Source organism: Eriocheir sinensis, chromosome 14, assembly GCF_024679095.1.
Source record: "Eriocheir sinensis breed Jianghai 21 chromosome 14, ASM2467909v1, whole genome shotgun sequence".
Taxonomy (NCBI): Eukaryota; Metazoa; Arthropoda; class Malacostraca; order Decapoda; family Varunidae; genus Eriocheir; species Eriocheir sinensis.
This window is the reverse complement of record NC_066522.1, coordinates 4,469,029-4,484,252: the sequence shown is the minus strand read 5'-3', so window position 1 is coordinate 4,484,252 and position 15,224 is coordinate 4,469,029. Positions and strand designations below refer to the sequence as shown.

The following is a 15,224-nucleotide window of genomic DNA, read 5'->3' as shown; positions in this document are numbered from 1 at the left end:
GGGGCCCCCACTCCCTACCCCCTACCCCCTTCCCGTGCTTAAATGAATCTCAGCTTATTTCTGAATCACATGAGTTGATAATTTTATAACATATCAATAGCATACGCAAACACTTTTGACACGTATCCTTATACATAGAAATCTACGACAGCAAAACAGTCTTGGTCCTTGAGTTGTAAGTACCCCAAACTAGACGAAAATAATTCAGCATGATCCTTATATTTAAACTATGTAGCCAAGAAATTACACGAAAACAATTTAATAGTCAAAACATTATAATACTTAACAATTAAGGTCTGTCTGATTTAAAAAATATAGAACAACATTCCTTCCGTTATCTCCCACGCACCTAATCACTCTTATCTGGGTGACTTGAGTACACGGCAAATGTTTGTCCTGACACCCTTCCATCACCAGGGCCTCCCCGCCTCATGAGGGCAGTGGGAAGTGAAGGGCCTGAACACTTACTAATATTTTTTTTCAACATGGAGCAGAAGCGAGAGATTTGGAAAAACAAATAAAAAATAACAACCAATGTATCAGATTTTCTCCTTTAATATCCCCAGAAGAACCTAAAGTCTAGGTATGTGCTGTTAAATAAATAAAACACTGCTGTAGCCTACACCTGCAGCTAAATTAACAAGACGAGGGGTCAGTCACCATACATGGTAAAGCAGCCACTATACCTTCCCGTGGCACACACGCCTGCAGGCTTGTAATTTATTTGGCAAGAGGTAAGCAGGAGTCTATGGATATACTCTGAGTAACTGCTCACACACGCTACTGCCAAAATTTTAATGCACTGCTATGCTTGCAAAGCGAGCAAATTTGTTTTTGATTAATGTCCCCTAATTAAGTATATTTTCAACTTGTGTGTATATATATATATATATATATATATATATATATATATATATATATATATATATATATATATATATATATATATATATATATATATATATATATATATATATATATATATATATATATATATATATATATATATATATATATATATATATATATATATGTGTGTGTGTGTGTGTGTGTGTGTGTGTGTATATATATATATATATATATATATATATATATATATATATATATATATATATATATATATATATATATATATATATATATATATATATATATATATATATATATATATATATGATGACTTAATAAATGTTCTTGTAACTAATATTACCTGATAAAATAAAGTCTTCCTGAGATTGAGATAACAGAGCCAGAGTCAACACCCATCTCTGATCAACAAAAAAACATGTACACACACACACACACACACACACACACACACACACACACAGACACACACGTAGTCATGTACACTCTCCACAAAAAGTTCTCGAACGCTTTAAGCACCATGCATTCTGAGATACATGGACGAAGAATTTTGAGGGACCTCTCCCTGTGTAAAACGGGTGGTAGCCCTGTGTACTTAGCTCTGCGTGAGTGAGATGCCAATGGCTCACTATTACATGAACATTGATAAGTCTTGTCGCTTGATCTCGATATTGCTAATATGCTGTGGTGTAAGGTAAATATATCCGTTATGTAACCGTATTTTACTAATTGGTTAAATATGTGGCGGTGATCATTCCTAGCCACCAGTGCGTTTTATCGTCTGAAGGATGACGTCATTCTGGTATTAACTAATTTAGCATTGGGTCACTGATATTAGTTCGTCATTGCGTTACAGAAATTATTGACAATTTTTATGAGGCCGTCGTGAGGATAAAAAAAAATTATGTAACCCATTCCGCTTCAGGAAGTTATCAGTCGGTTCAAATACTTTGGCCGACGTCATTTCTATTCAAATGAGGGAATGATAATTCCAGGTGGTAGTTTGAGTATAATTGCCAGTAAAAGTATGTAAAACTAAAATATCTGCCAAAATCAATACTTAAACTACATACTGCGACAGCTTTGTTAATTGTAAAATATATGAGGATGCATGGGAGGTATTTATTTAATGAGTGTATGCACCGCCTGCTTCGAGACTTCGAGGCGTGCCACTAGTGGAGCCTGTTTCCACATACCAGCTGGCCCATAGTGATACGGTAGCGATGGCCTCATCAATCCGCCGTGCTGTTTGGATATAACTGAGGCTTTCAGTGTGAAGGATAATAATAACTTTGCTCCTGTCTTGTGGGGTCTCCACTGAAACTAACGTGAGCATGACTTACTGCGACCATCAAATCAACACAGGATCGAAACGTATCATATACAGCAGGGGTTTCCAACCTGGGGTACATGTACCCCCAGTGGTATATTTGCACTTTTCGGGCGGTACATTGGCTCCGAAAGAATAACCACTACTGTACAATACATGGTGTTCTAATCTGCATTCAAATTGCACAATATTTTTTCTTTTTTTCAATTTCCTCATTTTAGTAAGCAATACTGTTATTTAAATTATATCAGTCTACACATACAGATTTCATTATAAAATAATATCAAAATATTACAATTTCATCGTTTTTTTTATCCTAATTTTTTAGAGGTACACGGGAACCTATAAAAATGCCCAAGGGGTACAGAGGAACAAAAAGGTTGCGAACCCCTGATATACAGTAATGGATTCAGATGCGTCATCACAATCAGGTACCAACCATTCCGATGCGACTAGACGCGATCGATTCATTTTTCACATCCATCGTGCCCAGGTGTTCGAGAACTTTGTGTGGAGAGTGTACACACACACACACACACACACACACACACACACACACACACACACACACTGAACTACAGACCTGTATCATTGACCAGTGACGTAATATGTAAAATTTGTAAGAAAGTGATAAAGAAACGATGGACGAAATTTTTAGAAGAGCATAATATAATCACAAGTAAACAATATGGCTTTAGAAAAGGGCGCTCATGTGTAACAAACTTACTGAGCTTTTACTCAAGAGGGACAGACATAATACAGGAAAGGGACGGATGGGTTGATTGCATTTACTTGGACCTAAAGAAGGCGTTCGACAAAGTTCCACTTACAAGACTACTATGGAAGCTGGAGAATAAAGGAGGATTGAAAGAGAAAATGATGAACCAGATGGAAAGTTACTTAAGGGGAAGAGAGATGAGAACAGTGGTAAAGGACATGAAATCGGAATGGAGAATTGTAGAGAGTGGAGTGCCTCAAGGATCGGTATTGGCACCATTACTTTTCCTAGTATATGTAAACGATATGTCAGAGGGAGTAAACAGTAATATGAGCCTGTTTGCAGACGATGAAAAACTGCAAAGACATATAAGAAACAAAAAAGACTGAAATTTTGCAAGATGACCTGAACAAGATTTGGAACTGGAGTATGAAATGGGAGATGGAATTCAATGTGAAGAAATGTCATGTAATGGAAATGGGAAAGAGTGAAGGGAGACCAAAATGGACATATAAAATGGGAGATGGAGAAATATTAAAGAAAATTCAAGAAGAGAGAGATCTGGGAGTGACAATACAAGATAATCAACAGCCCGAGAGTCATGTAAATAGGATATTCGGTGATACCGATAAAATGGTGAGAAATATAGGATTAGCATTCCACTATGATTAGACCAAAATTGGAATATGCGGAGGTGGTGTGGTCTCCCCATAAGAAACATAAAAAAAACTAGAAAGAATACAAAGGATGGCAACAAAAATGGTTCCAGAACTGGAGGGATTGACATATGAAGAAAGATTAAAGGAAATGGACCTACGAACACTGGAACAAAGAAGAGAAAGGGGAGACCTAATACAAATTTATAAATTATTGAGTAAAATGGAAGTAGATAAAGAGGAGTTACTACTAAGAGAAAGAATAAACACCAGGAACACAAGAGGACACAGTAAAAAAATTGAGGAAGGGAAGATGTTTGAGAGACAAAGAAATATAGAGGTATGGAACAGACTAAGTGAGGATGTAGTATTGGCGAAGAGTGTGCAAAGCTTTAAGGAAAAGTTGGACAAATACAGATAAGGAGACGGGACCACACGAGCGTAAGCCCAGACCCTGTAAAACTACAACTACTAACGGTTTCAGGGGCCGTGTTCCCCTGTTTTTCGCAAATAAAACTTTAACAAAGCGTCGGACAAGGATGTTATTTTGGCAGTGGATGTTTGAGACCCCGACCTAATGGGCAAAAATATGATTTGGTGTCACATGTGGATAATGACGTATGAGCATAGCTGGGCGTTATCGCGATAAGTTATCGCGATACTTTATCGCTGATAACAAAATCGGATTATTGACCATCCGCTACTTATTTAAATATATATCGGTATCTTCGTTACTTTTGTAACCAAACTAGCGATAATCGCTACTTTTTTTCCGCCTTTCAGAAAAAAAACCGTTGTCTCCCTACTGCGCATGCGTGGCCCGGTGTTGTATGAAAAAACTTCGGGGTATGAAATAGCTTCGGTGATGAGATTTCACACTTAGATCATGGAAATTAAAACACTAGGTTATTTTTTTATGATACTCAAAAATAAATATATCATAGAGAAAAATCATTTAACTTTGCCCCCCAAAATGATTATTCACTGCCTCAAATTTGATATTCCATATTCGTTTGTGACCATGCCATGATACTGAAGGTACCCGGTGTTGTGTTATTTGGTGTCTCACCGTCAAAAGCTGGCGCTTTTGTTTACAAACACTGGTCTCTCGTGAACTGCGCATGATCAGACCATTAAGTGTAGACCTGTACAGTCTCACAATGCTTTTTTAACACATTAAGAGTTGCTGGAAAGCTGAATCAAACATACAGTACCACCATCCTCGCTGTTTCTAGAACGACACTCTGTACATATAAATACAACTCGAACAGAGTGTCGTTCTACAAACAGCGAGGATGGTGGTAGTGGTACTATATGTCTGATTCAGCATTCCAGTAACTATTAATTACGGTTTAAAAGCTTTGTGAGACTACAGGTCTACGCTTGCTGGTCTGAGCATGCACCGTTCACGAGAGACCAGTGTTTGTAAACAATTTTTGACGGTGGAGACGCCAAATAACACTACACCGGTTCAGGCATTTCTAGTATTACCGTCCATATGTACGTGTCAACGTGTGGTTTTAAGGTTTTGTAAGTTTCCTAAAATACAGATATTGAAAATTTGAATTCATCAATGTTGTTCGATCTGAAATATCAATATAGTATCGTTTTCGCCTATCGGACTTATCGCTAGCTAGTATCGGAATTGTGGATTTATATCGGTTATCGGTTATCGCCTATATTTGTGTCTCTAGTTAACGAATATCGGTTATCGCCGTTAAGGTTTTTCATTATTAGTTATCGGTTATCGGGAATAAGGTTTTCTGTTATCGTGCCCAGCTATGCGTATGAGTAATCATCCATCCAACCAGCAATTATGTCTTACTGCTCCACACACACACACACACACACACACACACCGTAGCAATATTTAATCTACTGTAAATATGGATGTTCCTTATATGGACTATCAGTTGGGGTGAAAGTTTTACTCGAAGAAAATTACTTATCCTTTACATGGAAAATGTGACTATTGGTAGTACATGCTGCATGTATGTAAGCGAGCAGTAGTTTCTGGTTTCATCCCTTGTTGGTTCACCAACCTCCCCCATACCCAACCTTTCCTTCCTCACACAATCATCCCCATAGCTGGGCACGATAACAGAAAACCTTATTCCCGATAACCGATAACTGATAATGGAAAACCTTATCGGTAATAACCGATATTCGTTAACTGGAGACACAAATATAGGCGATAACCGATAACCGAAACCCGATATAAATCCACAATTCCGACACTAGCTAGCGAGAAGTCCGATAGGCGAAAACGATACTATATTGATATTTCAAATAAAAAACATACATGAATTCAAATTTCCATTATCTGTATTTTAGAAACTTACAAAACCTGAAAATCACACATTGACAAGTACGTACCTATGGACGGTAATACTAGAAACGCCTGAACCGGTGTTGTGTTATTTGGCGTCCCCACCGTCAAAACTCTGGTCTCTCGTGGACTGCGCATGCTCAGACCAGCAATCGTAGACCTGTACAGTGTTACAAAGCTTTATAACCGTAATTAAGAGTTGCTGGAAGGCCGAATCAGACCAGTACCACTACCACCATCTCCGCTGTTTCTTGAACAACACCCTGTACGAGTTGTATTTATATGTACAGAGTGTCGTTCTAGAAACAGCAAAGATGGTGGTACTGTATGTCTGATTCAGCCTTCCAGCAACTCTTAATGTGTTAAAAAGCATTATGAGACGTACTGTACAGGGCTACGCTTACTGGTCTGAACATGCACAGTTCACGAGAGACCAGTGTTTATAAACAAAAGCGCCAGCTTTTGACGATGGGACACCAAATAACACAACACCGGGTGCCTTCAATACTATGGCATGCTCACAAACGAATATGGAATATCAAATTTGAGAGTGAATAATCATTTTTTGGGCAAAGTTAACTGATTTTTCTCTTTGATATATTGATTTTTTAGTCTAACATAAAAAATAACCTAGTGTTTTAATGTTGATGATCTATGTATGAAATCTCTCCACCGAAGATATTTCATACCCCGAAGTTTTTTCATACAACACCGGGCGCCCGGGCCACGCATGCGCAGTAGGGAGGAGACAACGTTTTTTTCTGGGAGGCTGAAAAAAAAGTAGCGATTATCGCTAGTTTGGTTACAAAAGTAACGAAGATACCGATATATATTCAAATAAGTAGCGGATGGCCGATAACCCGATTTTGTTATCAGCGATAAAGTATCGCGATAACTTATCGCGATAACGCCCAGCTATGATCATCCCCACCCAACTACCCAACAACACCTTTGTCGTTGGCGGGGCTAGCCTCGCTCACAGTGCCTTTAACTTTTAGCCAAGTTTCCCCTAAATTTACTCTTATAAGTGCTTCATTATCCACATGTGACACCAAATCATATTTTTGCCCATTAGGTCGGGGTCTCAAACATCCACTGCCAAAATAACATCCTTGTCCAACGCTTTGTTAAAGTTTTATTTGCGAAAAACAGGGGAACACGGCCCCTGAAACCTTTAGTAGGTAAACACACACACACACATGCGCGCGCGCGAGCACCCTTCCCGCCGGCGCCGGTGTGGCGTCAAATCTCATCCCTCCGTCATAGTCCATCCCATCCTGAATACGTACACAGGGTGGGTGAATTTCGACACGGTACCGTGCCCTTTGTCGACTGCTTGTCGGGATCTGTCTCACCCAAGTTTATTTATATTATCTTAAAAGAAAATGAAGTATGTATGTGTATAACTAGGATATCAACAATCACTCTTCTTCTTCTTGTGACTTGTTTCGCTTTGCATCGCTTTTTAGGTCCTCCTTGGTACTTTTTTTAAACTTAGATGCTTCACTTAGTTACTCTGGGATAGTAAAGATTGGGTTCCGCGATGCGCAGTTCAGGATGGGATGTCTCACGACACGAGATAGCAGACGACGCCACACCGGGCAAGCCCGCGCGCACACACACACTAAATATGATCCTTCAGGGTTAGAATTTTGCCAAGCAAGCTCTGCAGAGTTTGGAAATCTGACAAAGCATGGTACACACTGACAGACACCGACACCACCACCACCACCACCACCAACACAACGAAGATACCTTCATTGATTCCCTTTTAGGGGATGAATAGAGCATAAAGAATGCAAACACTGACATACTACTTTACAACATATTACTGAGCCTATTCCTTCATGTCAATATTTTCTATTGTCTGCACAACAAACTAAGCTGTGTATAATGTATTTTTAGTTTACGGACAACTTAACGAAGTCAGTGGCCTAACTCATTACCAACGCCTTGTTCTGAATCATTCTCAATGAAACAATTTCAGGTCAAACTTATGCGCTTTGTTTCCTGCGTGGTAAAATGTCTTGCACACATCAGGCTGTTGGAAAACTTACTCAACTTAGGAAGAAAAATATGAAAATGAAGAATTACTTTTTATAACTTATGATTATTTTTTTCACAATATTAGTGAAATTTGAAAATTATACTGTGACTGGCTCTGCAGTTATAACTTGAATTTTGTATAAAATTTGAGTTAAAATACAAATAGATGGTTTCATGCAAAACATAAGCTTGCATGTTCCCAGCAGACTGTGCTACTTCCTCTCTAGTTCATCAATCACTGGGGGCACAAGCCAGGGGGCGTGTTGCCTCGGCCACTCTATGATGCCATTCCTGGGGATTCCTCTGGACAAGTCTCTATTTAGGCCCCCTTTCCATCCTGAGTACCTCGTACTCAGGACAGGATCTATTGACTTGCTCAATCTATAAACTCTGTGGGCATCTCCTTGACCTCTTCCACCTGGGGTTGTCTCTTACAGAAACTATCCGGTGAGCAGGGTTGGATTATGGGTGGCATGCCACATGCCTGTATAGCCGGAGCTGGCATTTACGAGTCACGACATATGAATCGGTCTCACGGAGTAATCACTGGCCTGACACAGTCATTCAAGCAATATCCCATGATTCTGCATAGACAGTTATTACCAAAGGCATCAATCCACCTCTTCAACTCACTATTCAGTGTCCATGTTTCAAAGCCATAGATTAAGACAGGGACCTTTGTCCATTTGCACAAATATTGATAACATCAAATACTCAAGCTGAGCATCTCCACAACACCATGGACCTTGAGAGCCCTCAACAGAACCTCCAGTAACTCCACAAGGATTACTGCATCATCAAAAAAATAAGTTAAGTGACCCTGGTATTGCCAACAGATGCTCCACAATAACTTTGATCCACTACTCTGCCTAATACCCAGTCCATGCAAGTGTTGAAAAGTGATGGGGCAGGACACAGCCCTGCTTCACTCACATGTTCATGGGAAAGAAACTGGACATGCCCCATCCCTGCCCTCCCTCACTTCACAGCACTTTGTCCCAGAGTACAGGCCAGTCAATAGACCAATGGTACTTGCAGGAATCACATGGAGTCATAGGAGATCCCATTTCAATTTACTACAAAAACTCTAACATGAGTATATAAAACAATCTCAATGGAAAAAAGAAACAAAGTTTGATGCAGAACAGAAAATAACTGCTTGAAATGCATAGTAAAATTTGTCTAACATTTGCTACTTAATATATCTTTCTCTGAAGACATCTGCATGGCATGTTGATTCACAATCTCACTGCTATGGCCACTCACAATACTCCCCACCTACACACACATGTAGCTCTGTACTTCAGTGGTTAGCACATTTGCTTCACAACTGAGAGGTCCAATGTTCATTTCCCAAGCAGACATGAGATGGATGGGCAGTCTCCTTTAATCCATGCCCATGTTTATCCAGCAGTAAATGGGTACTGGGTGTCAGTTAGGAGTTGTGTACTACTTCTGGGTATGTGTGGGGTGATGCAAGGTTCTAGCCATACCCAAAGATCTCCCATGAGCTTAAAGCTCACTCAGGGAGGGTATTGCATGGTAATTGAGTCATGCTTATAATCAGACCATGGTGAATGTCTCACACACACACACACACACACACACACACTGTCTGTTCTGTCTCAGTATCTCAATCGGTGAGTCTTAGAGGTTTTGGACTGGACAATCTCCATCCCAGGCAGTTTCACTGTTAAGTGAATTTACAGGTAAAATTATTTCTTGAAATGCATGTTGTCCTCTTTAGTTTCTTCTCATGTTCTCCCTATCCCATACAAAGTGTGTGTGTGTGTGTGTGTGTGTGTGTGTGTGTGTGTGTGTGTGTGTGTGTGTGTCACCACGGCCTGATCACGAGTTGGACTCGCTTTCGCCAGCAGGTACCCTCTTGACGTGAGCAAGTGCTCATTATTGTCGACCTCTGGGTACCGCCAGGACCTCACACACCACACCCCCCAGCAAGGGGACAGTAACCACTCCTAGTCAATGGAAAGAATCCGGCCTGAGCAGGGCTTGAACCATCGCCTGTTTGGCTGTGAAGCCTTGCAGTGCGACACTCTAACTGATTGAGCTACCGGAGTGTGTGTGTGTGTGTGTATTTACCTAGTTGTGATTTACAGGAACGGAGCTATGCTCGTGCTGTCCCGTCTTTCCACCTACTTCCGTCTAATTTGGCCTTAAATGCACTTATTGACTTAGCCTGCACCACTTCCCTCTCCAGCCCATTCCAGACCCCAACACATCTCTGCAGGAAGCTGTTCTTCTTGATGTCTCTTCTACAAATTCCTTTTCTCAACAGTTTTCCATTTCCTCTCAAGTTTCTCTCTTCTCTTATCAAAAGGTCATCTCTATCCAATTTCTCAAGACCATTCATCACCCTATACACCGCTATTAAATCTCCTCTTTCTCTTCTAATTTCTTATGTAGGGAGGTTCAGCCTCAGCAATCTTTCTTCATAAGGCAGGTCGCTCAGACTAGGTGCCATTTTTGTTGCTGCCCTCTGTATCCTCTCCAGTTTTCTAACATGTTTCTTAAGTGATGGCGACCAAGCCACTGATGCATATTCTAGTCTAGGGCGTATCAAGGTCACAATTAATTTCCTTACCATGTCCTCATCAAGGTATGTGAATGCTGCTCTGATGTTCCTCAGCAGGTTGTATGTCTCAGCTGATATTTTATTCACATGTCTTTCTGGAGACAAGTTTTCTGTGATCATCACTCCAAGGTCTTTTTCTTCTTTCTTCTTGTCTAACTTATCCTTACCCAACTTATAATGTCCCTCTACTCTCATTCCACTTTTTCCAAATTTAATAACACTGCACTTTTTGGTATTAAATTCCATTTCCCACTTCCTGCTCCACTCCCACACTGTGTCCAGGTCTCTCTGGAGCGGCAAGATGTTCTCTTTTTCCACTCTTCTCATTATCTTAGTATCATCAGCAAACAGACTCATATAGCTATCCACTCCTTCACATGTGTGTATTTACCTAGTTGTGACATACGGGAAAAGAGCTACGCTCGCGCTGTCCCGTTTCCATATATGTGTGTGTGTGTGTGTGTGTGTGTGTGTGTGTAACTCACCATGGTCTTAAAATGTTCTGACCTCACAATCCCCTGCCAGGTCCCGTTCCAAATGAACATTAGATTGACACCCGGTATTGGTGGACAAAGGGCAGGGATTAAAGGAGACAATCCATCTGTCTCGACTCTGCTCGAGAACTGAATCTGGGACCTCTCCATTGTGTGTGTGTGTGGGGGGTTGTTGTTTGTTTGTAGTTTTCATGTTTTGCTTGCCTGTGTATTTCGGCATGTCATATTCGACCGACAGCGTCTGTGTATATCTATTACTTTCTCTTGTAACTCTGACTTGACTTGAAGTAGCTTTAAATTATATATCTGTGCTTTTTACTCATTTGTTGAATATTTGTGGTGTGTGTTAGCAGGATAATATTGGCTTTCTTTATATATTTTGTGCTTATATCAACAGGGCTGCATCTATTCTGGGTATCTTCCTTCATCTTTGACTGTGTTAACGTAGGCTAAAAAAGAAAATGGAATAAACCTAAAAAATTCATTCCCGTTATTTTAATTTGTTCGTGTGATGAATGAACCCGGGCCATTCAACCTAACATTTACTCCCTTCTGTGATAGTAGAATATTCACAGGGAAAAGCTGAGCATGTATACATGGATATACAAAGACAAAGAGAAAAAAACATCTCACCTGACTTCCAGGGTGTCAAAAAGCTTGCTTTGTTTACTTTTGAAGACTTAATATAATTTTACTATAAAAAAATAAAAAAATCAAGTATAACTATATAAGGTTTTATATTCACTCAGTGTCACATGTGTCAATGGCAAAAATATTTTTGAGTGATTGCCAGTCTCATCCACATGTTAAATTCAATCAATGAGTCTCCATAACAAGCTGTATTAAGTCTAAAGCATTCTTAGTTGAAATTAATTAATCTTGACAAGATATTAAATAATGCCTTGAATGCAAATGTCTGTACAATCAATAAAGAAACTTGTTACTAAAACAGAAGGAAATAAAATACAGCTGTGATCAATGTCCTTGTGTAGTTTCAGCTTTGGATGAGAGAGCAAACAGCTTGTATCCCAAAGGACCAGCCAAGCACTACAAGGCAGTCAGCAATCTTACCATGAGTATAGTCTTGAGATCACAGAAAAGTAATCTGGCCTGCTGTCCTCACAACAAATGCAAAAGCACCAAGTCCTTCCTTGCTCCCCTGCTCCTACTGTAGACACACACAAACAAGCACTACCAACAGCCCCAAGATGACTCAGCAGCATGTCAGACGAACCGATACCACATAAAACACTTCCCATCATCACAGTTACTGTCATTGCTGTACATAACTTTATAACAATCATCAGAATATTATTGAAGGAGGAGTCCTCACCTTTTCTTCATACTATCTCTTAGCTGTGCCAATTTATCTCTCCTCTCCTCTAGTCTGCCTTTAAATTCATCCCTTTTTTCTGTAACCTTTCCTTTAAATTCCTCTCTTTTCTCCTGGTATCTCTCCTTTATATCTTCCCTTGTCTCTTGATACTTATCTCTGAATTCTTCCCTCTTCTCCTGATACCTATCAACTATTTCTCCTTTCCTTTCCTGATACTTTTCCACAATCTCATCTTTCTTTTCAATGAACTCCTCCCTTTTACCTTCATACATCTCCTTGAGCTGCTCAGAGGATGGCACAGGCTTAATGTAACCACGTTTTTTCAGGTAGTTTATGGATATTGTTGTTCCTCCTGGAAAGACAAAATGGAAATCATTATAATTTTGTCCATCCACAACATTATCTCAACACTACTCATGAAACCAAACATGTGGATCCAGTGACCAGTCAACAGGGAAGAAGACTTCAACCTGGTGGTGCATCATAGACCTAGATACACTTTTAAGCTGAGTTATAACCAAATACAATTGACAACATGAAACTCATCTTCAGCCTATGTTACTATGTACATCAGCAATTCTATTAGCATCTCAAAATCTTTAAAAAGGACAAATGATTTACAACTTAATGAGGACATAATGTAATCAATCACTGTTCTCAGGGGAAAACATTATATACACTGTCCTCCCGTATTTGCGAGTCCACTATTCACAGATTCGTTCATTCACGGATTTTCCCCAATTGCACAAAGGTGGCAACTGAGGGATTTTCATGGTGCCACTCCAAATATTCATGGAACAATAGACTGGGATAATCACATTGATGTGCTCTTGTTGTGAATGAAACCTACACTTGAAGATGAAAAATGTATATTTACCAGACAGTTTTGGTGAACAACCATCTTCAGTGGTAAGAAGCAGGAGAGAAAGTGAACAAAGTCAGTACAGATCTCATTTTATACAGACAAATGGGTAAACATGAGAGGGCAGTGCAGGGAGGCGTGGGCAAACCCCTATCCGGCAGGTCACAAAGTGGGAGTCAGGTCACTTCCCTTCCCCCACTCTGCAATGGACAGATGGGGGAGATTAAAGGGATGGGAATAGACCTCTCAACCAGTGACCTCATTACTGGATCCAACTTGAAAGAACTTTCGTTTAAATAATTTTTTTTTTAACCCCTAAAGGACGAGCTAGAGGGCGATTTTCTGCTTGCAAGTGCATGCCGCATTGATAAAATTTGGCTTTTTGACTGACTGAGTGGAGTATCAGCGTGGTGTGGTGATGGTGCCGAGGGTGGCACTGTTTGTATACAAACAAAAGTATAAGGTGCACCATGTGCATTCCACAGTGCCCTTCCACATGTTATTGTGTTTATTGTACATTTTCATTACTTATTTATGTTTTTGTGTCTTGTTTTGTTTTGCTTGAATGACTGGAGTGTTGGTACGGGTGCAGAATTTGATAGTTCCTTAATTCTTGCCTTCACCTCGCTTACTATGGGTTCAACTCGCACACTTTGAGTTCATGGGTTATACTTTCAGGGCCTCATGTAGTAGGGGTTCGTGTAGTGTAAAGATGCATCGTAGGCGTGCCTGCTGTTCTGGACGCTGGATTGAAATTATTTGGACTTTTACTGTAATAAGTAAAAAGTGGTATAAACATTAAATGTTATTCACCGACTTCTACTCACAGTAATTACTTATTTTCTACTCTATTGAGTTTTGGAAAAAGTTTTTAAATTGTACAATCATTGCTCAATCCAATCATACAAAAAATAAATAAATAAATAAATAAATAAATAAATAAATAAATAAAAAAATAAATAAATAAATAAAAAATTGCCTCTGATGCGTTACAGTTATGCTTAGTAAAGAAATAAGAATATTTCCTGAGCATCCATTAGGGTGCTGGGTTGTGTTAAAACAAAGAAAGGTTGAGAAGTTTCAGTTTAACATTAAGTCTGAAGATGAATATAAAGAACACAAGGGTTATTAACCCTCTCGTGCACCGTAAGTTTCCAATAAGTTTGTTCCACTCACCATGCATTTCTCAGGCCCGACCGGACTTTTTTTGCTGCTGCGATAATCTACATTCCTGGACGTATTATACCCTCACAGATATATAAATTTGGTATCAATGGCTTCATAAAGACTTGTACTAGAACATGCACAAATAAAAATAGAGGAAAATAAACAATACAAACTTGTTTCAAGTCTCCGTACAGAGTATTGTAGACAATAAATCCTAAGTCCCCACTCGCTAGCTCGAAATTTTGAGGGCCAACTTTTTTAGCTGAATATATGTTTCAAAGCAGAATTTAGTGAGTATTCTTATGGTATCCTCAAAATCCTCATACGCCTATTAGTTCCCAAGTTACACTAAGAAAACTATTTTTTTCAAAATAATCCACAGAGTTGACGCTCCTCATCTATGCTCATCACTCCTCATCTATGCTCCCTAGAAAGGTTGCCATATGTTACCATTAAGAAACTTATTCCAACAAATGACCCTCCCAAATTTGACACACTGTCACTGAAAACTTAATTTTTCATCAATTTTTTATCTTTTATGACGTGTTTCGCGTCATCATGCGCCAGGACCTTTTACCCTTGATGACATGAAATGCGTCATTGTGCACGAGTGGGTTAATAAACTGTTGGCAGGATAACAATTAATGATCAGAAACAACACTTGAGAGGAGGGAGATAGGCATATCTAAGACAAAAAATCAGAATGAACCCAGCCCATTAACCCCTTCACTCCGGCGATGCCGACGTTGGTGTCCAACGGCATCACCGTATGGAAAGGGTTAGTCCTCTTCTAAACCTTTTAATCCTCTTCCATTTCCTTTTAATC

The 15,224-nt window shown here is 39.5% G+C and overlaps 1 protein-coding gene across 5 annotated transcripts in view; it reads right to left on the bottom strand.

Annotated features, from left to right (window-relative positions):
• The window catches only part of LOC126998346 (uncharacterized protein C18orf19 homolog A-like), a 33,543-nt gene that overhangs the window by 1,744 nt on the left and 16,575 nt on the right, over positions 1-15,224 (bottom strand). For 3 of the 5 annotated variants that reach the window (XM_050859853.1, XM_050859854.1, XM_050859856.1), the window contains one exon: positions 7,108-12,721. In XM_050859853.1, coding sequence (XP_050715810.1) covers positions 12,363-12,721 — 359 coding nt within the window. In that variant the 3' untranslated portion in view covers positions 7,108-12,362. Of the gene's footprint in view, positions 1-7,107; positions 12,722-12,808; positions 13,432-15,224 lie in introns of those variants that run through there. The other 2 variants (XM_050859855.1, XM_050859857.1) reach the window with 2 other exon arrangements.